Source organism: Dasypus novemcinctus, chromosome 21 (genome assembly GCF_030445035.2).
Source record: "Dasypus novemcinctus isolate mDasNov1 chromosome 21, mDasNov1.1.hap2, whole genome shotgun sequence".
Taxonomy (NCBI): Eukaryota; Metazoa; Chordata; class Mammalia; order Cingulata; family Dasypodidae; genus Dasypus; species Dasypus novemcinctus.
In genome coordinates, this window is record NC_080693.1 from 42,462,988 (window position 1) to 42,488,158 (window position 25,171).

The 25,171-nt window shown below is 36.9% G+C and overlaps 1 protein-coding gene across 4 annotated transcripts in view; it reads left to right on the forward strand.

Annotated features, from left to right (window-relative positions):
- Nucleotides 1-25,171, forward strand: part of ACACA (acetyl-CoA carboxylase alpha) — a 413,948-nt gene that overhangs the window by 322,783 nt on the left and 65,994 nt on the right. For all 4 annotated transcript variants that reach the window (XM_071210521.1, XM_023584057.3, XM_004476381.4 and 1 more), the window contains 4 exons: nt 14,193-14,462; nt 20,001-20,098; nt 23,746-23,866; nt 24,666-24,776. In XM_071210521.1, coding sequence (XP_071066622.1) covers nt 14,193-14,462; nt 20,001-20,098; nt 23,746-23,866; nt 24,666-24,776 — 600 coding nt within the window. The remainder of the gene's footprint in view (nt 1-14,192; nt 14,463-20,000; nt 20,099-23,745; nt 23,867-24,665; nt 24,777-25,171) is intronic.

Sequence of the window (25,171 nt, forward strand, 5' to 3'; positions counted from 1 at the left end):
CGTTTGAAATTTTGCAATTTTCTATAATAAAAAATTTTTAAATATTGTTTTACTTGATATTTTTTTCTTATTTGGGTGCCTCTGTTTTGTTGGTTTTTTTTTTTTTTGGTATCTTTTCCATGCTGAGCTCATTTGATCTGATACTGTTGTGAGCATGGTAAATATGTATTACTCTTAAAGGGGCTCAATCAAGACTAGGGATTTAAACATGAAAAAAAGTAACAGAGAACCCATTTCTTGATGACTGTTTTTCTCTTATAGTGTACTATTATTAATGATAAAAAGTCAGATTCTGCCCTGTACCCATATAACCTTCCTATTTTGAGACTGTTCCTGATTTTAACTATGCTCTTACTATAGCGTTATATTAACGATAGCAGTAACAATACTGAACCAAGGGATGATTTTTATTTCAACCTAGATATAATACCTAGATAAATCTCGTTCAGGAGATTATTCAGGAATAATCATTACCTAGGTATTCACCATAAACAGGCGGGGCAGACCTTCGGTGATCATATACAATATACAATTTTTTCTTTTTCTTTTTTCTTTTTTAAAAAAATTGTACTAAATGTTAAAGTTGTATGACTGTTTCAGTAAGTACTCTGGTGACTGCTAAGAATAAATGATGTGGTATTAAGAGGGATGCAAGCATTGGACCAGATGGAGAATATTAAACTTGTAGGCATTCTAATCTAACACCTTGACAAATTGCAGAGGCAAGAGGATAGGGAAGAAGGATGCAAAGAATTTTGAGAGAGTAGATATATACTCTTCATTGTATGAAGTTGAAGCAGAGGTCTATGCCACTGTCTGTAGCATCTACATAGTGAGCCCCACAACAGTAATGAAAAGCTTCTTTGTGCTAGAATTGAATTCTGATTCATGGAACAACGTAGTCTTCAGGAATGTTCTTGTGAACATGGGCTGAGAGAAAAACAATTTTAACTAATGTAATTAAAACACAAAATGAAATTTTTGGCCACGTGAAAGCCAGCTACAGTGCTATGTGAAACCTTTTGCCATGCTCTTTCTCTCCTGCTTTTTCTCTGCTCTCATTCTGTGTTTGAGAGAATAGAGGGAGAATAGTGAAGTCCCAGAGGGACAGAGCTCTGTTCTTGCTGAAATTACAAGCACAGAGCTGCCTGGGCATGAACATGTAGTGTTTACTCTGCCAGTATGAATACAAATAGTCTTATTATAAGGGACTCTGTACCCAAAGACACCACACACACACACACACACACGAATAAAAAAAAAATTAAAGGTTTTTTTTAACCCTTTTAAGACCTAACAAACCTTGGTTGAAAAGGGGTGTCTTAAACAGCTGCATAAGAATATAAGCTATCAATAGTGAATTCATTATGAGCACCACATGTTTTCCTTTGCCCAGTGCTTTAATAATCTTGAAACTAATAGTATTTGTTGAAAAGATTTTTGGAAAGGGAGTTGGGTTTTTTTGCTTTCTTCTTGTCTATTCGTTTCCTTCTTAGTTGCCTGATTTCTTTGTTCCTTTCCTTTTCATCAAATGATTGACCAAGATTGAGGCTGAGTGTTAGCGTGCTATTTCTGAGTCTTTGAGCTTGGGAGGAGTGAGACTAATGTTCTTTTGCAAGCAGTTGGTGACTAATGCCCAAGATGGCAGGTGAAGTCAGCGTCCTTAGCTGGATTATAGGGTGCTCTGTGACAGGAATGAGGTTGGGGTGTTAGTATCAAACTCTGTTACCAATAGCTTTAAACATATAATGAAACGTCCACTGCGAGACTGACCAATCTAAGGATGGAGTTTCAACAGTCAGAACTCTGAGGGACAGCTCCACCTACAAAATGACGAGGTGTCAGTAGGATGTATTTCTTTTCATGCTGAGCCCAGTTTTATTAAGGCAAGTTGACTTTCAGCTATTGCAGTTTAATTTTCTTTGGCCAATGGGACAAGTTTGTCATGAGCCTACCACTCTACATATTCTCTCAAGAATGATGTGAGGGGAAAGAAAAGAGCTCATGCTGATGAGATTTGGAGAAAATCTGTCCTGTCCCAAAGAGAATGGGCATCTGAACAGAGCCTTGAGAAATAGTTTTATTAAAAAAGGAATAAAAAATTGGCCTGCTAATGTTCTGAGAGCCAAGGCTCAATGTAAATGCACTGATGCTACATAGACACTAAATCATCATACTGTGGTATTCTCCTAAGGTGATGGAGTTACCGGGTCATCATTGTGGGTGGCACTGCATTACCCTGAAGGATTGAAGCTTCTCAGTTTAAAAGCTACCACATAGATATAAGGAATAAGGGTAAAACAAGAGATTCCTACAGAGTTTTTCCATGAATTGACATTCTTTCCAACCATCAAAGGCAGAAAACCTTCACTTATTAGATCATTGGCTATATGGGTGGTCAGTCTTTTTTTTCTCAAGGGCAGTAAATAGGTAAAATGGTGATAGGACCAGGACTAGGAACAATTCAGTCCATTTAGTTTTAGATAACTTGCTTGCCATTTAAGGAAGAATATTGGCTGTTTCAGCAGAGATGTGACCTGCATTGTGAACGTTTGTATCCATGTTAAAGGCAGGAGAAACAGTGCTTTTCCAATGTGGTATTAGCTACTTTCTATTTCCCTAGTTACCCCATCCCCACAAAGGAAGATGTAACTGAAAGGATTGCTTCCTAATGCCATGATGAAAGGTATAGGCAAACCCATTTCTCTCATTGCCAGATTTGAATGGTGTGTTTTGCTGAATTTAGAGTAGGAATTAAATAAAAAAATTTTTTAAAAGTAGACCAGATCTTTGAACTGTTACTTGCAAATAGCTCCAAAGATGAGTTTTCCAGGAATTTTTTTTATATAATTTAAAGTAAATTGAAAATTGAAGAAAATGTGATTGCAACATAGATTAAACTGATTGCATTTCTAGCTGCTATGATGTTACAATGATGGGCACTGTATGTAAATATACAGCTAGATGAATGCATACTATTAGAGAAATGCATCTAACCTACAGTTCTGTTTTACCACTTTTCAATTTTGGAGGAATTGTTTTCATTTTCCTGCCAGTTTGCTAACCTGTTTTGATCATTCAGTGGAAGCTGTAATTGTAGGTGGAAACATTTTGAGTAACAGTTCACAATCCAGTGCTGCTGCTTTTCTCACTAAATCCCATTATTAAAAGGCTCAGACTAAGATCAAGCCAAGGGCTGTAACGGACTTGACAGAGAACAACTTAACTTTGCCTGAGAGGACAAAGAAAACACTAGCCTTTTTAAGACTGTTTTTATTTGTTCAGAAATGTTATTAGTGTTCTTTATTGTATTTCCTTCTAACAGCTCTCTGTGAACTAAATCAGAAATCTCTAAATTGGGCAATGATGAAAGATATGATAGAGTCACCTTTTATAGTGTGTGAGTAGAAATTAGGGCCTTGTTTTCCTTACATGGGCTTTTTAACAATATAAGCCATCTTATACACTCTGTCACTCCTGTTATATTGAAACTGAGATGAGAAGAAAGTGTTAAAAGTAGTAATAATAACAATAATTAGGTACAGGATGTGTACCCAAAAAAAGGATTGGTAATCAGAAACTGAAATTTTTGCATGGTATTTATTTTTTTTCCCCTTGAAATTTTTCTGGGAGAAAAATATGTTCTAAATTGAATGCAATTTTGATGGTCCCCTCCATACTCCATTACCAACATCTAAGAATTGTGATGGCTCTAAGGTTTCATTTTTTCAGATGGGCACTAGGTGTCAGGGTTTTTCCTTCTCAGTAGCTTAGCATTCAGACAAGCCTCTTGAATTGCCCTGTTTTTTGAGGCAAATCCAGTGGTATCCTTCCTTGTTTATCAGTTGGTAGGATAGGCTTTGCCTAGTATTCCTCACAATATGCAAATGAACTTTAACCCTTTTGATAGAGAGCTATTAAACCTCACCACTTGGACATGCATATATTTTTAGAGGAAAGATTTATTTGGAATGGGATAATTGAGGGGGAAAATAGCATAAATTAAAGTTTAAAGCCTAGCTGGCATAGTCATTGGTATTTTGGTTTCAGTTCTGCTTTACGTTCTCAGATGAAATGGTAGGAAAAGTAGGGACTAAGAATTCAGTTCTGGAATTATTCAGCCCTGCTACCATGCCCATATTTAACTGTTGTTTAATTGATGGTAGCATGCTGATGTCCAGACTACCAAAATATAAGCATTGCTTTAATTTTTTTATTATAAAATATTTCAAATGTACAGAAACATTGGGGAATTGATATGACAAATATACTGCACCTACTGACCAGCTTGAGCAAATCTTATCATTTTGCTGTTTTTCACTTGTATATTGCTTTAATCCTTTGAAATCTCTAATTTGAGTACCAAAAGGAAACATTTAGGATTTGGGTAGGGCAAGAAAGTTGTTAAGCTTATTTAGGCCTAAAAATTTGGAAGAAATTAATTAGTAGATCCAGTTTGACAGCTCTTAGGTTGAACCTCTTAACCCAAAGGACCTCTTATTTTAGAAAAACTACCATAACACTTTGTCTTCATTCTCTTGGTTGACATTTTCCATACTCTCAAAGGAATTGCTTGGGTTATCCTAGACTGGAATTGTAGTGGAACCCATTATGATCTGAAACTCTGTGACTGGAGAGAGTATAGGTATGTTTGTGGATTTGAGTGAGGAAAAGATTGACCATGTCTCATGAAGACAACCCAAATATTTTCCTAGTTTAACATTAGACTTGTGTATATTGGTTTGATTAATTTCATCTCAGAATAACTCCATGAATGTGAAGCTCATTTGGGTATACTTTATTGTGCTTTTATTTTTATCTTTTGAAATCTTTTTGCCTTTACATGCTAGGTAGGAAATTGAGTCAGTGTCAGTCTTTTAGATACATGTTGGAAAAGAGGTATATTTGTATTGTAATATGCTAAAGTTGAGCTGTGAAATATTCCTGTGAAAAACAGATCTGATCTGAAAAACAGGACCGTAATCTATACATCGATTGTTCAACTTATATAAAGGGTTTAATGGCCCTGGCCATCAATCTGTTCCTGAAGATGGGGGAATGTTTAAGTGCTTTGAGATCCTCAGCAGAAATGGGCTACATACCATTCATTATACATAAACATCCGTAATTTATGCTTGCCCTAGTTTTCATCAAGGACTTCAGAAGACCAATTTGAATCATTTTAAGGCTATCAAGATAGAATTGCAAATATAGAGAAATATATATTATGTAATATGTGGTAAGATAGTTTGATTTTAAATTGTGTGCTTTCATTCTACTTTAACCCATTCTAAGTGAGCATATTTGACTACAAGTCTTTGAAATGATCCTAAGAACCAAAGTTGGACCCCTCATTAGAAAAATATTGACACTATGTTTGAAAGATAAGTCTTCCTATCCTGGATTTTCTAATGAATTTCTAATATTGTTCTTTCAAGATGCATATACTTTTCTCGGAACTCCTTCTGAATGACTGTTATGGTCTTAGAGATTTCTTATCACATTGACCCATTTCATTGGTAGCAAGCCAAGGCCCAGCAAGCTGATGGACTTTGAAAACCCTAATGGAACTGCTGGCCTATTAAAGCTGTACTTGGTTTCTTTCAAAAGTCCTCGAGGTAGCCTTTAAACAAAAGGAAGTACTTGCCTGCATTTTTCTGCATGTCTTAAGTTTTAAGATTTTACTGTAAAAGGATGTGACCTAGTACCCTATGTCAAGGAACTTTACAGCTCCAACTAGAGGCAATAATGAACATCAGGACAACGACAGATGATACCAGAGGATGAGGTGTAGTGTGGAGCATCAGAGTTCAACATTCATTCATGTGATTAATGGGCAAGGCTTCTGAACTATAATAGGCCAACTTGGTTAATTTCCATATCAACCAATTAATCCTTTGGTCCATTTCTTAAATACTGCTGACTTGTATGTGCTACATTGCATGTTTTTTAAACATTTTTTGGTATGCTTATTAAATTAGTGTGTATATGTATGTGTAAAATTTCTGTGGTTTCAGGTATATAAATACTATAGGGAAAAATAATTCCTTTGTTTAAAATTATTGTTTCCAATTTTTAGCAACATCTTCAAAGAATTACCTTGGAGATGAAAGTTTTTTGCTCTAAAAATGTTTTTTTACCCTTTTATTGCTTTTTAAGAGTTGAGGTAAGTTTGTTCAGCCAGTTTTGAATTATCCAAGCATGAAAAAAATAGTTTTTCAACTGTTAAGAAAATTGTTTTGAGCTCTTTAATGAGATCATATAACACTTAGCGATGGGATATGATACCTGTCAGATAATACAATGTGGAAAGGCACTGAGATTTTTTTCTTGTATGGTTTTTCCAAGTGGCACAAGATAATTGAATTGCCTTATGGTTTGAAAATATGCTTTTTAAGATCTATACAGTATTTTCTGCTATTTCATCAAATATATTTTGTCATGAGTCTAATATGAATTAAAATTACTATGGTGATCATTTTTATAGTATCTAATTTAAAGTGCACATTTAATATTCTGTATGGAATACAAAAGGTGAAAAAAGGTAAACTCTGTTTTATGCCTAAAAGGGAACTCAAATTCAAATGCCTTCCCTGTGGTTCTCTGTTTTCTTACCTTCCTGGTGCAGATGATGCCTGAGTTTGTTTCAGCTCAAACATTTAGGATTCCTTGTATTGCTGCTCCAGGGCCTTGCAGGTAGTGGTCTTCCTGGCATTAGCAGAATTAGAACAATTGCTGTTGGAGGCTTTGCAAGAAGAATTCAACCTCTAAGAGTTTTAGCATGGAAAATAACAAATAAAGCTTTATTATCCCAGCCATTGTCTAACCTATGTTTAAATTTATACTGAAAATTATTGCTACAGCAGAACTAGATGTGTGGAGTTAGAAGAAAGGTATCCATGGCAAAGATATTCCCATTCTGCATAGCTAGAATTGACGGGTTCTTCTTATACTCTTAAAAAACAAAATCCTGTCCTGTTTTGCGCCTTAGCTTTCCCTTCCAATTTCTTGAGATTAATATTGTTTTCTTTTGTGGTAACAATAGCAGCTTTAGAAGTGCCCACCTGTGTGCTTGTATATTCTATTCAGATTGATAGTACAATTAATATTGATGTCAATATTGGTGTTAATTTTGGGTCATGATTAGTGTTGACACTTTGTGTCAGACTAATGGCATTTATGGGTACCATCAGAATAAATGTTAATTTTATCATGTTTTTGGTATCTGTTATAGTAACATTAAATCAAGGTCCTCCCAGGAGAAAAAATACATAGATGGATAGATAGATAATGCCTTTCTGTATTGCTGGTGTTATTCAGTGAGAAAATGACATCTCAGGGCAGAATCCTAATCACTGTTTGGAGCATCAGAAATAATGATCACCTCTGATCGGAGGTTGTGAATAATTCATTCGGTTTGATTTTCACGTCTTGTCCAGTGATACTTTTCAAACCAAATGTGTTTCTACAGGAAAATAATGGTCCCACTTCTTATGGAAATACTGTGGCACAAATCATTTTACTCACATAAAAACAGTTAAATAAGACTGTTCTCTTCTGCTTGCTTTCTCCTCCCCCTTCCTTCCTCCCTCACTTGAGCATGTTTATTCCAGGATCAAACTGTGACCAAAGAAATATTTTCTTCCTTAGATCTTGTATTCGGAAAACAAATACTTACTTCTCCTTATCTCTGGTTCATTCCCTGTAACTCTTTTAACCCTTCTCCCTTTTTCATTTTAAGGTAATTATTTCAGTGTGATGAACCTAACCCTGAGAAACCTACTAAATAGAATTCTCTATTATAAAAAATACTCTTAAATTTAATATTTTAAAATTATTTGTGGTATTAATGAAAATACAATTTGAAATAGTACCTAGAACCACTCCATGACCCAGAGAGAGAGACAGTGGGCAGGGGAAAATAGGGTGGCCAAAAGTGCTGAAAAGTCTGAGTTGAAACTCATTAGTCCATAAAACCCACCTGTCTCACAATCCCCTTTTGGACTATATGTTACCCTTTTGTTGCTTGCTTAGTTGTCCTTCAGCAAGTAGTCCTGGAGTGTCATTTTCATCAGGTATCATCTGATAAAAACATTGGATGGAGAGAAAAGAGGAAACAAGGGGACTCAATTATGGGATTTCCATTAGTTATTACCCTTCAATTATTATACAAAGCATCTTGGGCCAGGTGAAATCAATGAATGTCACTGTTCTGTGCACACTTTTATAGTGGTTGCAAAGTTTTCAATATAAAATCTCCATTGTGGGAACAGATATGGCTCAAGTGGGTAAGTGTCTGCTTCCCATGTGGAAGGTCACATGTTCAGTTCCTGGTGCCTCCTAAAACAACAAGCAAACCAAACGGGGGAAAAAAAAACTTGGGGGAGCCAATGTGGCTCAGTGGTTGAGTGCCAGCCTCCCACATATGAGGTCCCAGGTTCAATCCCTGGCCCCAGTACCTTAAAATAATAAAATAATTTTTAAAATCTCCATTGTGTATATAATAGAGTTAGACCATTTATGTAGACTAATTTGAAAAATTTAGTGTCCTAGTTAAATGGGTGGGGGGGGTTGCCTATCTTTTGAAGTAATGACCTAATCCTTCTAAACAAAACTATTCTTAGAATATTTTGAACCATTTTTCTTGCATTTTGTGACCTTTTTCTTTTTTTAATCAAACAAGGGCAGGGGGAACTGTTTTCAACCAAATTTTTACCATCAGATAGAAAGTATTTTGCATTCAGAAACCATTTCCAGTATCAAATTCAATTTTGTCAAGTGATTAGTTGCATTTGATAGAAAATAATTTAAAAACACAAGGCTGGAAATGGCCGTAGTGCTTCTTTACTCAAGGATAGCAGTTGCTATTCTCAAGTTGAAAGCCCCTTTTCAGTGACTCTACATTGCAACTTGGATTATTGTGTTACATGTCTTGCAGCTGCTATAGACCTGCATCTGTTGACACCATGTGTTCCTACCCAGACTGCTGGGAGAAATAGGGAAGTGGATGAATTGATACCTTGCCTGCCTATCAGTGCAAACGTTCTTTTATGTACATATGTTTGTAAAGCTCTTTAGCCCCCTTCAAGATGAAAGGCTTTGTATAAATATAAGCTTTTGATTTTAGTACATGTTTGTAATACATGTGGTACAGTCCTAAATATGTATTTAGCTGATAGGCACTGTTCTTGTCTATTATACAAATATTGACTTTAAGAGTATAAATATGTATTTAACCGTCAGACCAGAAAACCACAAAAGCAGTTACTTCTCAAGTAGAGATATTAATATTGTATAAACCTATGTATACATATGTTTACATTCTACCACATCAGTAGCAGAACATTTCTTTAAAAAATAAACAAAATAAAATGACAGCCCCAGCAAACTAGGGACAGTTCTTGATATTTTCTCTTAAATATGTTGTTTTAATTTTAATGTTTATATCTCTCTTTTTAGTTTTATATTATCTGTTACTATATAACTAAAACCTAGAATCAGGTCCCCTAAAATCAGGGAAATCCGCTAGGTTGATAAGAATTTTTTCCCTTTGTGTATATGTATTGATATATGTGTATTTTACTTTGGAGATATTCAAATATACACTGAAGTATAGATGATATAAACTCTTCTATACCCATCACCCAGGGAAAAGGCATTTTGATTGTTTTTTCAGTTATTTTTTTATTTATAAAATTTTAAGTTTATCATTGCAGTGTAAGCCCATTAAAGAAAATTTGCCCCTCACAGATATTATGGTATCTATGTAATTTTGTATCCTTTTCTAATTAGTATTACATAATGGATATTTTTAAATGTTATTCATATTTTTCATAACCATCATTTTATAAGGCTGTACAGAATACTAACAGTGACCTCACTAGCCAATTCACTTACCCCCCCAAAAGTTTTTATGACATTTGTTTTCTTTACATTTTATTTTGAAATCATTTTTTATTGATTTCAAAATTTCCACATACCCTTCACCCAGCTTCCTCTAATGTTAACATCTTATATAACCAATTATCAAAACTAAGCAATTATCAAAATTAACACTGATGCAGTTCTATTAAGTAAACTGCAGACTTTATTTGAATTTCACTGGTTCTTCCATTACTATCCTTCATCTGTTCCAAGATCCAACCCAGGATTCTAGATTGCATTTAGATGTCAATGATGTTTTGTGTTTGTGTTATATTGATATTTATCTTTCCACATTGTAGTCAGTTAAATGCACTGGTATTAGTCTGGTACATACATCCTTAATTTCTCTAGTAAAAGAAATACCTTTTCTCTTTGTGTAAACCATTTTGTTTTGTTTTTTTTAATTAATACCAGCTCTAAGAACAGGTTATTTTATTCCTCTGTGCCCCAATTTTCTTATGCAACAACAACTTTAAGTTAATAATAGCAGCTAATATTTGAGGTCTTTGAACTGATTTAATATGCTGTCTCTCACAACAGTCCTTCCAGAAAGATACTATTATTACCTCCATTTTGTAATTGGGAAAATTGAGGCTTTAAGAGGTTATTTGATAAAGTAAAGAGTAAAGCTGAGATTTGAACCAAGACAACCTAACTCCCCAGCCTAAGCTCTTAACTATTATCAGTATTTTCCAGAATCTGGTGTAGTACTACATGTAATAGGTGTTCAATTAATGGTAGCTTTTATTCTTCTTTTTAAAATTAAGATAAATAGTTTAATAATATTTAGGATTATTATTTTTCCAGAGATAAGTCATGGACAATACTCAACCTTTGATGTTGACTGTTTTCCAAGTATCATTTAAAAATGTTAATGACTATGGAACCAGCAATTATTTACTGCTCCCAGATTATATTGTAGGGATCATGCTGGGCACAGGAGGAAATGATATATTGGTTTGAGATAACAAGTTAAAAACTGTCCTAGGCATTATATGATTATCAAATGAGTTCTCTATATGAAGGTTTTCATGGGAGATCTGAAAGAAAGGGGTCACTTTAGACAGGAGGAAGCATTACTGAGGAAATGGAATTTGAGTGAATCTTTTTGGAGTGGGTAAGATTTGAGGAAAGCAGATTTGGCTCAACTGATAAAGCATCCGCCTACCACATGGGAGGTCCAGGGTTCAAACCCAGGGCCTCCTTGACCTATGTGGTGAGCTGGTGCACACGCAATGCTGATGTGCACAAGGAATGCCAAGCCACACAGGGTGTCCCCCATGTAGGGGAGCCCCACGCACAAGGAGTGCGCCATGTAAGGAGAGCTGCCCCATGGGGAAAAAAGTGCAGCCTGCCCAGGAGTGGCGCCACACACATGAAGAGCTGACGCAGCAAGATGATGCAACAAAAAGAGACACAGATTCCCTGTGCCACTGACAAGAATACAAGCAGACACTGGAGAACACTCAGCAAATGGACACAGAGGATGGGGAAGGGGAGAGAAATTTTTAAAAAAGATTTGAATAGGTTGAAACGATTGAAAATGGCAGACTTTTTGCATGTTGAAGTTAGTATTAAGATTTCTGCTTCCAGTAGTTGGTTTGCTTCATCAAACCTATAGGTATTCTTTTCTTTTCTTTTCTTTTCTTTTTTTTTTGTATATTGGGAAACTGAAGTTCAATAAAGTTAAATAATTTTTACAAGGTCATGCAGTTAATAAGTGATAGAACCTGAATTTGGATCTAAGTTTTACTCCAAAATCCATGTTTACCATTATGCATCCTATCATTTGATAGCAATAAAATCTAAATTCTAATATAAATTTAGCAACACATGTTTTCTTAGATCTTTTTTTAAAATTTTTATTAAAGAAATTGTGGGTTTATAAAACAATCATGCATTAAATACAGGATTCTCATACCACCCTCTTAACACTTTGCATTGGTGTAGAACATTTGTCATAGTTGATGAATTTTTTCTAATTGTACTATTTAACTATAGTCTATGGTTTAACTTAGGGTTCATGGTTTGTGTAGTTTCATGGATTTTTGAAAAATTGTTCTTTTACCATATATATTATGCAACGCAGTATTTCCCCTTCTAACCACAACATTCAGATAATATTTCAGTGCTGTTAATTATGTTCCCAATATTATGCTACCATCACCACTATCCACGTTATCATAGTTCCAAATAGGAACCCTCTTCATTTTAAGCTTTAACGTCCCATTCCAAGATCTTTATCCATTGCGCTCACTCAAAACTGAGTCTTTCAAGTGAGGAATGTTGCTGTGCTAATACTGGGATAACATTCTCCTCTCTATACTGGTACTTCTTAAGGGACAGGGGGTACAGTCACTGATGAGCATACTTTAGAAAGACATTGATAAAGAATTCTTGGTGCCGCTGTGTTCACACCTAATTAGAAGTCAGTATTGCAAACAGTGACCTGGCCAGTTGCTAAACTGACTGCCCAAGTGACACAGAATCCCCAGGTAGTAACAAAAGATAAGAGTACTATTTGCCTGCCCAATGTAACATAATCACAATGTTTACATTAGCTACAAATGCTGAAGTAGATTTTTTAGGGCTCATATCTAAGCTGCTTCTGGGCTAAGTGGCTAAGGTTAATATATCATAAAATTTGGCATAAAACCCCAATTTTCCTAACTACCAATGCTTTTAGAGGAAAATACAAAGGAAATACCTTTTCCTTCCTGAAAAACAAAAGACATGTTTGGTTGGAGAGGCATATGAAAAAGCAGGTAAAATATTTCTCCACACACAGGCCGTATATTAACCAGCTTATTAAAACCACAACCAAAATTATCCTGATACTTTCAAGCTGCTTTGTGCTATTTTGGGGATGATCTGTTTCTCCTTCCTTTCTGTCTTTAATGAGTAGATAAAGTAATACCTCATTTCAGAAGGTGATTGGATTCTTCTCTGTATATATCTATTTTGATTTGTATTTGGCCAATGGTATGATATATTAAATAGCTTATATTTATCTCTGGGTGTTTCACATATATATTTCTTAATGCTGAGAATCACAAATAGCTGTGTGGAAAGCTTCTACCAGCCTGATTACAGTGGATGTGCAATTGGATTGAGGAATGTGTACTCAGAGCTTATGATCACTGGCCCGGTTGAGTCTGGGTGATGCATGTGGCTTTCCAGGGATGCTGCTATTTACATCTGTTAATGGCCCTTCTTGATGGCCAGCTCCCCAATGAGGTGATATGCAGCAGTCTGAGGATGAGGGGTAAGGCTGCCGATGTGGCTGGGCTCCATTAGGCAGGAGCAGGAATGCTCATCTGGTAGGCTTTGTGTTTGGGGTAAGTGTGGGAGGTGGGAGTAGGGGCAGATAGGAAGAAAGGGGTGGGGGGGAAGAATGGAAAGCATTGCTTATCCAGGTATAGGGGAAACAGGCAAGCAGGCATGAAAAACTGCAGCTGTGACAGTAGTGTGTGTGAATAGAAATTAAACTAGCAAATAAGTAGGATTGACTAGTTCTCATATAGAAGGGGATTAAAAGAAAAGAGGGCTGTGAGGGTTTAGGAAGTGACACTTCATCCTTGCCTTTTAAGTCAGTATAATTTATTTGTGTGGCTGGTCAGATGCTGATGAACTGAAAGCAGGATTTACTCATATCTTAGTGCAGCAAGAGACTACTATATCCTTAGATTTTTCTGGTGCTGGGGGAAAGCAGCAAGAGATATTCACAAGAGCGCAATGTTGAGCTTTAGTAAATTATTGTACAAAGAAAAGATACCTAAAGCAAACCAGCAAAGAGTGTTTCTATTTATCAATTGCCAGAAGACAGTGAAAGGACCCAGAATCACCAAAGTTGTGTAGCTCTTTCTCCTCCCCTCTAATGTCTTGAAGGTTTATTGCAATCTCACAAAAGATGGAAATATGGTCTTATTAGGGTAGTAAGATGATAATTCTGAAATTAATTACCAGCATCATGGCATTCTCCCAAATAATCTTGAATGCCTTTAGACATTAGTTTTCCCGTCTTCTCTGTGCAAGCCTGAAGAAGGAATTGAGGCAGCTGTGAAATAATAAACCAGCCATTCTCAAAATAGTCTAGAATATTTTTTTTTCTATTTTACCACAGTGAGCTTGGCTCCTTAGCAATGCTTATCTTTATGTAAAGTCTGTATATAGCTACACTCTGATGCCTACAGGGAACCTAAAAAAAATTATGCATGTAAGAAGTTTGTATTTATTTATTTGGGTTTTTTTTGTTTATGCCTTTGTAGATTGGCATGGTAGCTTGGAAAATGACCCTTAAAAGTCCTGAATACGCGGAAGGCCGGGATATCATTGTTATTGGCAATGACATCACATATCGAATTGGATCCTTTGGGCCTCAGGAAGATTTGCTGTTTCTCAGAGCTTCTGAGCTTGCCAGGGCAGAGGGAATCCCACGCATCTTTGTAGCAGCTAACAGTGGAGCAAGAATTGGATTGGCAGAGGAAATTCGTCATATGTTTCATGTGGCCTGGGTAGATCCTGAGGATCCTTACAAGGTAAAGGCACTGTATGGTTACATTCATGTGCTTGTGTACTTGAATAAAGAAAGGTGGGAAAGAAGTAGAGAGTTAAGTTTAAAAGACACACTTAGGTGAAATTTAAACATAATCAAAATTTCATATGAAAGTTCCTTAAGAAGGAACCATGTTGGAAATAAGTTGTCTCTCAATATGTTCACCTAGTTTTTTCCTCCAGCTTTGAAACAGATTGCTGTTTCTTTGGTTGAACACTAGATGAAATAGGTATGCATTTACTGTGTACCATGCTAAACCAAAAATATTTGTATCTTTAAATTTTTCCGTACGGCTTCTGAAACTTGTGGTCAGTCACCAGCAAAATCCCTTATATCCTGAGCTTCTTCCCTGTTTATTCTCCAACATTCTTGCTCTGCTTGAAACCTCTTTCTCCCCTAAGAATACTACTTCCCCTGTAGCCTTCTTAAGTAGTGACTGATTTCTCTCAGTTTTCTCTCCTCATTGCTACCTCCAGACCCTTTCCCTTCCTTTTCCCTGAAAACCCTCATCTTTGAATCTGATGTCATCATCAGTGCCCTCCCACACCACCACTGCTCCTAATTATAGTGTTTTACCAGCCCTTTGGTCGCCCCCTCTCATTCTTTGCATATTTTAGTTCCTGGCTTACTGCTACTCTTTCCAGTACTACTGGTCCTATTATAGTTCTTGGCAATTGCTATATCCATGTAGATGATCCTTCCTATTATCTGGCTTCTTGGATTCTTGACTTCCTCTCCTCTAATGGACTTATCCTTCACCTTACCTTAGCCTCTTATTCCCCACAGTCTGTTTCGTGCATCCCATTCTTTGCTTACCCCTCCATCCTATCTTTCCAGCTCACTCTAGTACCACAAACCCAGCAGTCCTTTGAACCCACTAGGACCTACAACTATTGGTCCTAGCATCTTTCCTCGGTTCACTCCCTCTTTAAATTCTTATTTCATTCTTTTTTTTTTTAAAGGGGGTACTGATGATTGAACCCAGGACCTCATACATGGGAAGCAGGCACTCAACCACTTGAGCTACATCACTCCCCCTATTTCATTCTTTTTTTTTTTTAATTTCTCTCCCCTTCCCCCCCACCCCACCCTACTTGTCTGTTCTCTGTGTCCATTCCCTGTGTGTTCCCTGCGGCACCAGGAAATCTGTGTCTCTTTTTGTTATGTCATCTTCCTGCGTCAGCTCTCCATGTGTCAAGCGCCACTCCTGGCCAGGCTGAACTTTCTTTCACGCTAGGTGGCTCTCCTTACAGGGCGCCCTCTTTGTGCATGGGGTTTCCCTACGCAGGCGACACCCCTGTGTGGCACGGCACTCCTTACGCGCATCAGTACTGCACGTGGGCCAGGTCATCACACGGGTCAGGAGGTCCTGGGTTTGAACTTTGGACCTCCCATGTGGTAGGCGGACGCTCTATCCATTGAGCCAAGTCTGCTTCCCCCTATTTCACTCTTAACCAGCTAAAATTCCAAGCTCAATCATAGATTAATTATTATAATTATATTATAAACACTATCTTTCCTATAACCTCAAATTCTTTGCTCCTCTCTTCCTTCAGCTTTCTCTGTGCCTTTAAAAACCCTTATTTAGGGAAATGGACTTGGCCCAGTGGTTAGGGCGTCCGTCTACCACACGGGAGGTCCGCGGTTCAAACCCCGGGCCTCCTTGACCCGTGTGGAGCTGGTCCGTGTGCAGTGCTGATGCGCGCAAGGAGTGCCATGCCACGCAAGGGTGTCCCCCGTGTAGGGGAGCCCACGCGCAAGGAGTGCGCCCGTGAGGAAAGCCGCCCAGCGTGAAAAGAAAGCGCAGCCTGCCCAGGAATGGTGCCGCCCACACTTCCCGTGCCGCTGACGACCACGAAAGCGGACAAAGAAACAAGACGCAGCAAATACACACCGAGAACAGACAACCGGGGGAGGGGGGGGGGAATTAGATAAATAAATAAAAATCTTTTAAAAAATAAAAAATAAAAAAACCCTTATTTAAATACATTTCTTCCTATTTACTCCTGTGCCTACACCAGCAAAACATTGATGGAGAAAAGTAATTCAAGATTACCCACATCCTGGATGACAATTTCACATCTCCTCCTCCAAAACTCTTTCCCCACATCCTCACTCTTTGCTGATGACCTTGCTCCCAAATTCACTGAGAAAATAAAAGCAATCAGAAGAGACTTTCCACAAACTCATGTGTGTCTCCAACTGTGCCCTTTGTTTCTACTCTCTCTCTCCTACTTTGGTTGAACCATCTCTGCTCCTATCTAAGGCCATTCCCTTCTCTTGCGCATTGATTCTCTTCCTTCTTGCCAATTTAAGCATGTTGAACAATTCTCCCTTTTCTTTCTTTTTTAAAGATTTATTTATTTATTTTATTTCTCTCTCCCTCCCCCCGCCCCCCCCCCCCAGTTGTCTGTTCTCTGTGTCTATCTGCTGTGTGTTCTCCTTTGTCCGCTTCTGTTGTTGTCAGGCATGGGAATCTGTTTCTTTTTGTTGCGTCATCTTGTTGTGTCAGCTCTCTGTGTGTGCGGCGCCATTCCTGGGCAGGCTGCACTTTCTTTCGCACTGGGCGGCTCTCCTTATGGGGCGCACTCCTTGCGTGTGGGGCTCCCCTACGCAGGGACACCCCTGTGTGGCACAGTACTCCTTGCGTGATCAGCACTGCGCATGGGCCAGCTGCACACTGGTCAAGGGGACCCGGGGTTTGAACCGCGGACCTCCCATGTGGTAGACGGATGCCCTAACCACTGGTCCAAGTCCGCTTCACCCTTTTCTTTCTTTCTTTCTTTTTAAAAGGTTTATTTATTTATTTAATTCCCCCCCCCCTTGTCTGTTCTCTGTGTCTATTTGTTGCGTCTTGTTTCTTTGTCCGCTTCTGTTGTCGTCAGCGGCACGGAAGTGTGGGCGCCACCATTCCTGGGCAGGCTGCACTTCCGCGCTGGGTGGCTCTCCTTACGGGGCGCACTCCTTGTGCGTGGGGCTCCCCTACGCAGGGGACACCCCTGCGTGGCGCGGCACTCCTTGCGTGCATCAGCGCTGCACATGGGCCAGCTCCACACGGGTCAAGGAGGCCCGGGGTTTGAACTGTGGACCTCCCATGTTGTAGATGGATGCCCTAACCACTGGGCCAAGTCCGTTTCCCGGCCCTTTTCTTTCTTGAACCATCACTTTCTCTCTTCTCCACTGGATCAGCCCCTTTGGCATACAAACATTTTCCCTTCCAGCCATATCCCCTACCCCATTCTCCTTCACTTTGCAGCAAAATTTATAAGAGTTGTCTATTCTTCCAGTCTCTGGATGCTTTTTTCCTGTAACCTCTTAAACCCATTTAAGTTAAACTTGCACCCTCACCTTTCCACTTTAGCTGCTTTAATCAAGGTCACCAGTAGTTCCATATTGCTAAATCTTATGTGAATTCTTTGTACTCATTTTAGTTATTTTACCTTTCATCACACAGTTTGACAATGTGATGTAGTTGATCACTCCTTCATCCTTGAAATACCTTATTATCTTGGTTTCCAGAACCCAATCATCTTCTTATTATCTTCCACCTTTCTGGGTCTTAATTTTCTTTGCTATTTTTCACATCTTTAACTATAAGAGTATTTCAGGGCCTAGTCCCTGGACCTCTCCTCTTTTCTCTCTATACCTTCCCTTGATGATCTCCTACAATCTTAAAGCTTTAAATTCCATCTATAAGCTAACAGCTTCCAAATATATACCTTATTCCTAAACTTCAGATTCATCTATCCAGATACCTGTACTTAAATGTAGGCCAAATCTAGCTTATAATCTTCTTCCCTACATTTGTTCTTCCCACGGTCTTCTCTAGCTCAGTAAATGGCATCTCCGTTATTTCATTTTGTTTAAGTTAAAAACTGTGATTTCTCTTTCTCTCACATCCATATATTCTCTGTAAGTAAATCATGTTATCTCTACCTTCAAAATATACCCAGAATACAGCCACTTCTAACCATTTACACAGCTACACATTAATCAAAGTCACTGTCATCTCTCACCTGCATTATTACAGTCACCACCTAATTGGCCTTCTTGCTTCTGGCCTTGCCCCCAGTCCCCCCAAAGTTTATTCTCAACCAAAAGTAGAATGATACAGTTAAAATATTAATAAACTGTAAATCATGTCTCAAAACTTTCCTCTAATCAAAACCCTTCCCTGGCTTCCCAACTCACTCAGGTAAAAGCCAAAGACCATATAGTTACCTACATAGATTGGCCTTCCAGTCCCCCTGTGCCTTCATTTCTTGCCACAGCCCTTCTCATTCCAACTCTGGCTCTATTGGTCTCTTTCCCTCTTTTTGACTTACTAAGCATCCTCCTGCCTCAGGACTTTTGCACTTGCTGTTCCTTCTACCTGGAATGCTTCTTCCTAGATATCTTCATGTCTCATTTCCTCCTCCTTCAGGTCTTTATTCAAATGACATTTTCTCTATTAAACCTTCCCTGGCTATTCTTTCTAAAATGCAAGCCTCCCAACTCTCTTACCTTCCTTGCATATTTCATTTTTCTCCTTCAACCTTAATCCTATGAACATTATATATTTATCTCATATATCGTCCTCTCCCACTAAAAGATAAGTTCCACAAAGCCAGGAATTTTTGTCTGCTTTTGTTCATCCTGTTTTTCCAATGTGTGGAACAGCAGCACATAGTAGGCACTCAATAAATATGTGCTAATGGACATACTAATGAAACTCGGTGCTACAAGAGATTTCTGCTGTAAGTCATACAAGAACAATGGTGAGATCAGATTTGTATCTCTTCCATATTATGCTCACCAAGGGACATAAACTTACTGAGGGAATGGTGAGCATTTCACATACTAATTAAAGTGTTTTCCTCTTACTTTTTTTGGTTGAATGACTAATTCACCTAAGCTCACTATCATACATATGATATAACTTTATTTTGTGTGTGTGTTTGTATATATAAAAATAAATTTAAAAAAAGAATTGTAGTTTAATTTTTAAAATGTATGTAGGAATTAGAAGTTGCTTATTGAAAAGAAACAGAAGACATGAGTTCAGTGTTCACTCATGTTCAGTGCATATAGACTTCTGGTTTTAATATTGAATCTCCTAGCTTTGTGATCTACTCAATTATCTGCTACCCATTTATATTTTGATCATACTATGAAGTTGAGAGTGTGAATAATAGTAATTCATGATTGTTTAATTTTTTGTTGGTTTCTTTGAAAGAAGTGTCACTGAAGATCAGAAAATGACCCTTTAACCCTAATGAAAATGAAGTGAATGGAATGTACTTGGAGAGTAACTACAAGATAACTTGTTTCAAGGACAGAGAGCCAGTTACTGGAGAAATAGGCACTTCTGTCTTTCAAAGGAGAGCTCTCTATGTTAGTATTCTGTTAGGCAGTAACACTAAGAAGTAATGTGGCAATTAAAAGATAGCTTCAGAACAAGCTGCATTATACATGCTTTGCTGTATCTTCTGGTGATGTTATGCTGGCAACTAATGAGTTAAAAACTATTTGTGCTTCACAGGGATACAAGTATTTATATCTGACCCCTCAAGATTATAAGAGAGTCAGTGCTCTCAATTCTGTCTATTGTGAACATGTGGAGGATGAAGGAGAATCCAGGTAGATATATATGTATCAAAATAATTTAGCTGTGGACTAAAGAAAGGAGAATATGTTATATATTTTTTTTTCCTTACTGACCTGCTGGTCATGACAATGAAGGAGACTAAAGATTGTTACATAGTCTAGGTTCTAGGTTTATATCCTCTCTCTACCTCTTATTAATTGAATGAGCTTGTTATTGATTGAGGTTTATGAGTTACATTTGTAGTACTTATTCATTTTAGAAAAAAAAATATGTAAGCAATTATGAAGAAAAAATAAAAATCAGCATAATCTTCTGAGAAATAAAAATTATTAACATATGTCATATTCTTACTATCTTTTTTATATACATACATTTTTCTCATACACATTTGGGATCATAATAAGTAAACTTATATAATTTGTTCTTTAATTAAAATGTATTTTAGAGAAATTTTTTCTGTTATTAAAATATGTGTAGTAGCTGTATGTGTAGTAAAGTATGTGTAGTAGCTGTATAGTATTTCATGATAATGAGGTATATTTGAACATTTATATTATTTCTAGTTTTTCACTGTTATAACCCTAGGCTGAGCATTCTTTTATATAAACTTCAATGAATATCTCTGATTATTCTCTTTCGGTTAATTTCTGAGAAGTAGAATTGATAAGCAAAAAAATGTGTGTCTATTTTTAAGACTTTTTTATAATCATCTTAATTCAGTTTTGTATTCTGGTTTTTTTTGTGTATGTACTTTTTTTTCTGTTTGTGTGGTCTTGGACTAATACCATATTGTTTAAACTATTCCTCACATTCTTAATTTTTTCCCCAAATTTTGTTTTCATTTTTGCCTTTTTTACATATAAGCTCATTTTTTTTATTCCCAAAAACATTCCATAACGATTTTTATTGGAATTGCATTCGATTTATAAATCAATTTAGGAAAACCTGACATACTAATTTGTCCCAACAAGAAACGTGGTATATTTTTCTGTTGATTCAAGTGTACTTTTGAAAGTTTTGTACTTTTCTTCATGTAGGTTATGCCAGAAGCTCCCAAACTTTATTGTTTCATGATATCCTCAATGTCTTGGTAATTTCTTCACTACACCCCTAGTTTAAAAGATACATCTAATAATTCTGTTTATTAAGTAGACCAAAACAACTTAAGTATTTATATACTAGCAATTTAATCATTTGAGGAAAACAAAACACGTACATTGAAACAAGTGTTTTATTTCTTTCTTAAATAGTTACTTATTAATGGGATCTTTGTGCCTGACAGCTTCCCAAACTTCAGAATCAGATTAGATATAGCTATCCTCATGTGTTGTTCCACATTTATTTTTGTGCAGAACTTGCTTTTTATCCCAGAAACTCCTGGAAAAACCAACTTTGCAAAGATAGAATATTGATGAAAGGAATGTAGCACTATTTAATGATAAATCATAAATTACCTAAAGCTAGTTCATATGGGGTGCAACAGATATCATATATCATAACGTTTCTCTCAAAAATTTAAAATATCCCACAGTGCCCTTTGGAGTTCATGGGACACCCTACTGCGTGCACACTTTTGGTACAGTGGGATTTTGCCATTTTTTTAATGTTTATTTCTAGATATTTTTGCATTTTTTTTCTTACTACACTGAATGGGATTTTTTTCCCCATTTCATCTTTTTAACTCTTATTACTGTTTTTTTTTTAATCTAAAAAAGCTATTAATTCTGTAATTGCTTTTGTTAATACCAGACATTTTTCTTCTCTGAGCTTTAATTTCCTCATATGTCAGATGAAGAGTTAGTAAATTAATATATGTAAAGCTCTTAGCACAGTGCTGAGCACATAGTAAGCAGTCAAAAATCCTGACTAGGGGAGTGGATGTGGCTCAAGCAGTTGAGCACCTACTTCCCACAAGGGAGGTCCTGTTTGTTTATGTTCCCTCCTAAAATAAAAAAAAAACACAAGCAAACAAATGAAAAAACCAACTCAGGGGAGCTGATGTGGCTCAGTGATTGAGCGCCAGCTTCCCACAGACAAGGTCCTGGGTTCAATTCCCAGCCCTAGTACCTCAAAAAAAAAAAAAAATCCTGACTATTATTATCTATAAAGTAGAGATAAATAATACCTATCAAACTGTGTTGTTGTGAGGGTAAAAAATGAGGAAGTAGTATGTGTTTAAAAATTTTAACACACTATACAAAGTTTTTTTTAATTAATATTAATAACATCAAAATTTTCTACTGCTTTAAGGAATGATAGTCCTAGATGGAAGGCTTCAGTCATAGAGCAGAAACTGGGAACTTTTTATTCTTTTTCATATTAAACAATGGGAGAAGATGCCACTTGACAAGTCACTAATACCTTTGAAGCAATAGGCAGTCTTAGAAGGGAAGGATCTGCTTCACAGGGAATACTCATTGAGCCCACGAGTATTTGTGACTATATGACCTTATAAAAAGAACACACATCCTTCCCCCCATCAGTGTGGTTCACTAACATCTTAGGAGAGATTTGCTTCACATACAACATGACTCTAGAATTTAGAGTATAGATACAGAGCAAAAGGAAGAATTGGATAATTATTAGGAGAAGCTAAAAATAGAAAGTACAAGGAATCTGAGGAGCAGGGATACAAAGCCATGAACCACCAGCAAAAGCAAAGAAAAGGAATTTTCTTTGGGGAAATAATGGGGGGAGAGAAACAGTTTAAGTGCCACTATGGGGTTCTTATTTATTATTTCAATTTATAAAACTGTGTCCAGTACCAAGCCTTTTGGGTACACGTAGAAAAATGAATAATATATGCCCATCTCTACTTCCAACTTTCTGTTTTTCTTTTCTTTCATTAGTTGCACTCCCCATCTCCCATTTGCCGTTATCAGCTATCATTCCTAATCCCCTGCCAAGAAGACAGATGAGTGACTCCCACTGGATCCACAGGATGCTTTCTGGCCAACCTAGTCTGCTTTTCACTTCAACATACATTCCACCTGACCCTCCAAAGGACTATAGCCAGGAACCCTTATGTATACACTTGATAGTTAGGAAGGAAGAGGGATGGAAGTACACTGTTTTGTCCTTCCTCTTCATACCTGTCTTGGAAACGGAGAGGCATTCTGACTTAAGGAATTAGGCTGAACAGTCCCTCTACGCTTCTGTTTTAGGTGTTTTACTCCTATATAACATTTATCTAAAACAGTTCATTTAATGACTACTGCTTATTACAGAGAGAATATACATTGACCTTGCATTTAAGAAACTAGTTTTAGAAAGTAAGAGAGGGCATCTAAAATTTGAGTGCCAGCTATGTGTCAAATCCTCTCCTTTAATATAATTCTCTTGTCAACCTTTAGAAGTTGTCACTATTATCCCCATTTTACAGAATTTACTGTTATCACCAGAGTCGCACTGCTTAATGATTCAGAGCAGGGATTTAAACCCATCTACTTAAGTCCAGGTTATCTTCTTTATATTATACCATATTGCTTCCAGGTAAACAGGAACCAAGCTAAAAAGGAAAGACATATGAGTGAAGAATATAGCAAGAAGCATATAAAGCCTTGGTTTTAAATATAAGCTTTCAGTATGCTTTTAGCAGCTTTTTAATGATGATTATTCTTTTAATGGATGGTTGTTACTGTATGTAGCCTTTATAATTTGGCATGGCTATATTCAATAGGTACAAGATAACAGATATTATTGGGAAAGAAGAGGGCCTTGGAGCAGAGAATCTTCGAGGTTCTGGAATGATTGCTGGAGAATCCTCACTGGCCTATGATGAAATCATCACCATCAGTTTGGTAAATCATGCACAAATGTAAAATTTTTTTAAGAGTTGGCTGGGTGGCTAGAGTTAATTTTTGTCCCCATGACTGTTATTCAGTCCCAACTGAGAGAATTTCTTGAAATGTGTATCTACAATTTAATTTTAATCTGCATGATAATGGGAAGATAGGATAATGGAGATAATTAAATTCCCCAGATAAACCTAGCACTTTATTTTATTTAGCCTTTAGTTCAATTTATTTCTCCAAATATTTTGACAGCAGTTTAAATTTTCATTTATTTATTTATTTATTTATTAGGTTCTCTGCAACTTTATTTATTTTCCAAATTCTACTCAATTTATTCATTTTTTTAAAAGATATTACATTAAAAAAATATGAGGTCCCCATTCGCATTTATTTATTTATTTATTTAGGGTACCAGGGCCAGGGATTGAACCTGGGACCTCACGTGTGGGAACCCCACACTCAACCACTGAGCCACATTGGCACCCATTGACAGCATTTTAATAGCTTGAATTTCTTCACCCCTTACTACTTCCATGGTCATGCCTCTTGTAGGAATGCCAAGTCTCTATGAAATGGGCAAACATGTAGAAGTAAAGGGCCTAAATGATAAGTGTCTATACTTGAATCATTGAATGGATTCTGTCTCTTCTTTGATCAGGAAATTGTTTTTTTATATTGTTATTAATCAAATAGACATCATAAAAAACAATAATATTTCTGTTACTGTGGATTTTACATATTCATGCCTTAGTTTTACAGCTTGGGAAATGGCATAAATATAATGTTATGATTTATTCTTTTTAAGGTAACATGCCGGGCCATTGGGATTGGGGCTTACCTTGTCCGGCTGGGACAGAGAACCATCCAGGTTGAGAATTCTCATTTAATTTTGACGGGAGCTGGGGCCCTCAACAAAGTAAGTTTTCAAGCATGTGGGAGAAGTATATGAAGCTGTTTGAAGATTATTTTGAATTTTGAATTTGTAATTTTGATTGGGGGAAGCCATTCAGTCCATGCCTTTCTCAGTCTATTTCTTCCCCTCTCCTTCTGCCTTCCCTGCACATTGACTTGCTTGCCATTCCTTCAACAAATATTTTAAATACTAGACACTGTATTAGGGTGTATGTATATGTTAGTGAAGAAACCATATAAAATCCCTCCTCCAAAGAGCTTACATTCTAATGTCTTTCTGGAGAGACTGAGAATTAATAATTGAATGCTTTTGTTCGGTTTCCCCCCTACTTTTTCTCATCTGTGAGTAAGAGATGTAAAGAAATATCTTCCCACACAAGGAGCTTACTTTGATTCCAA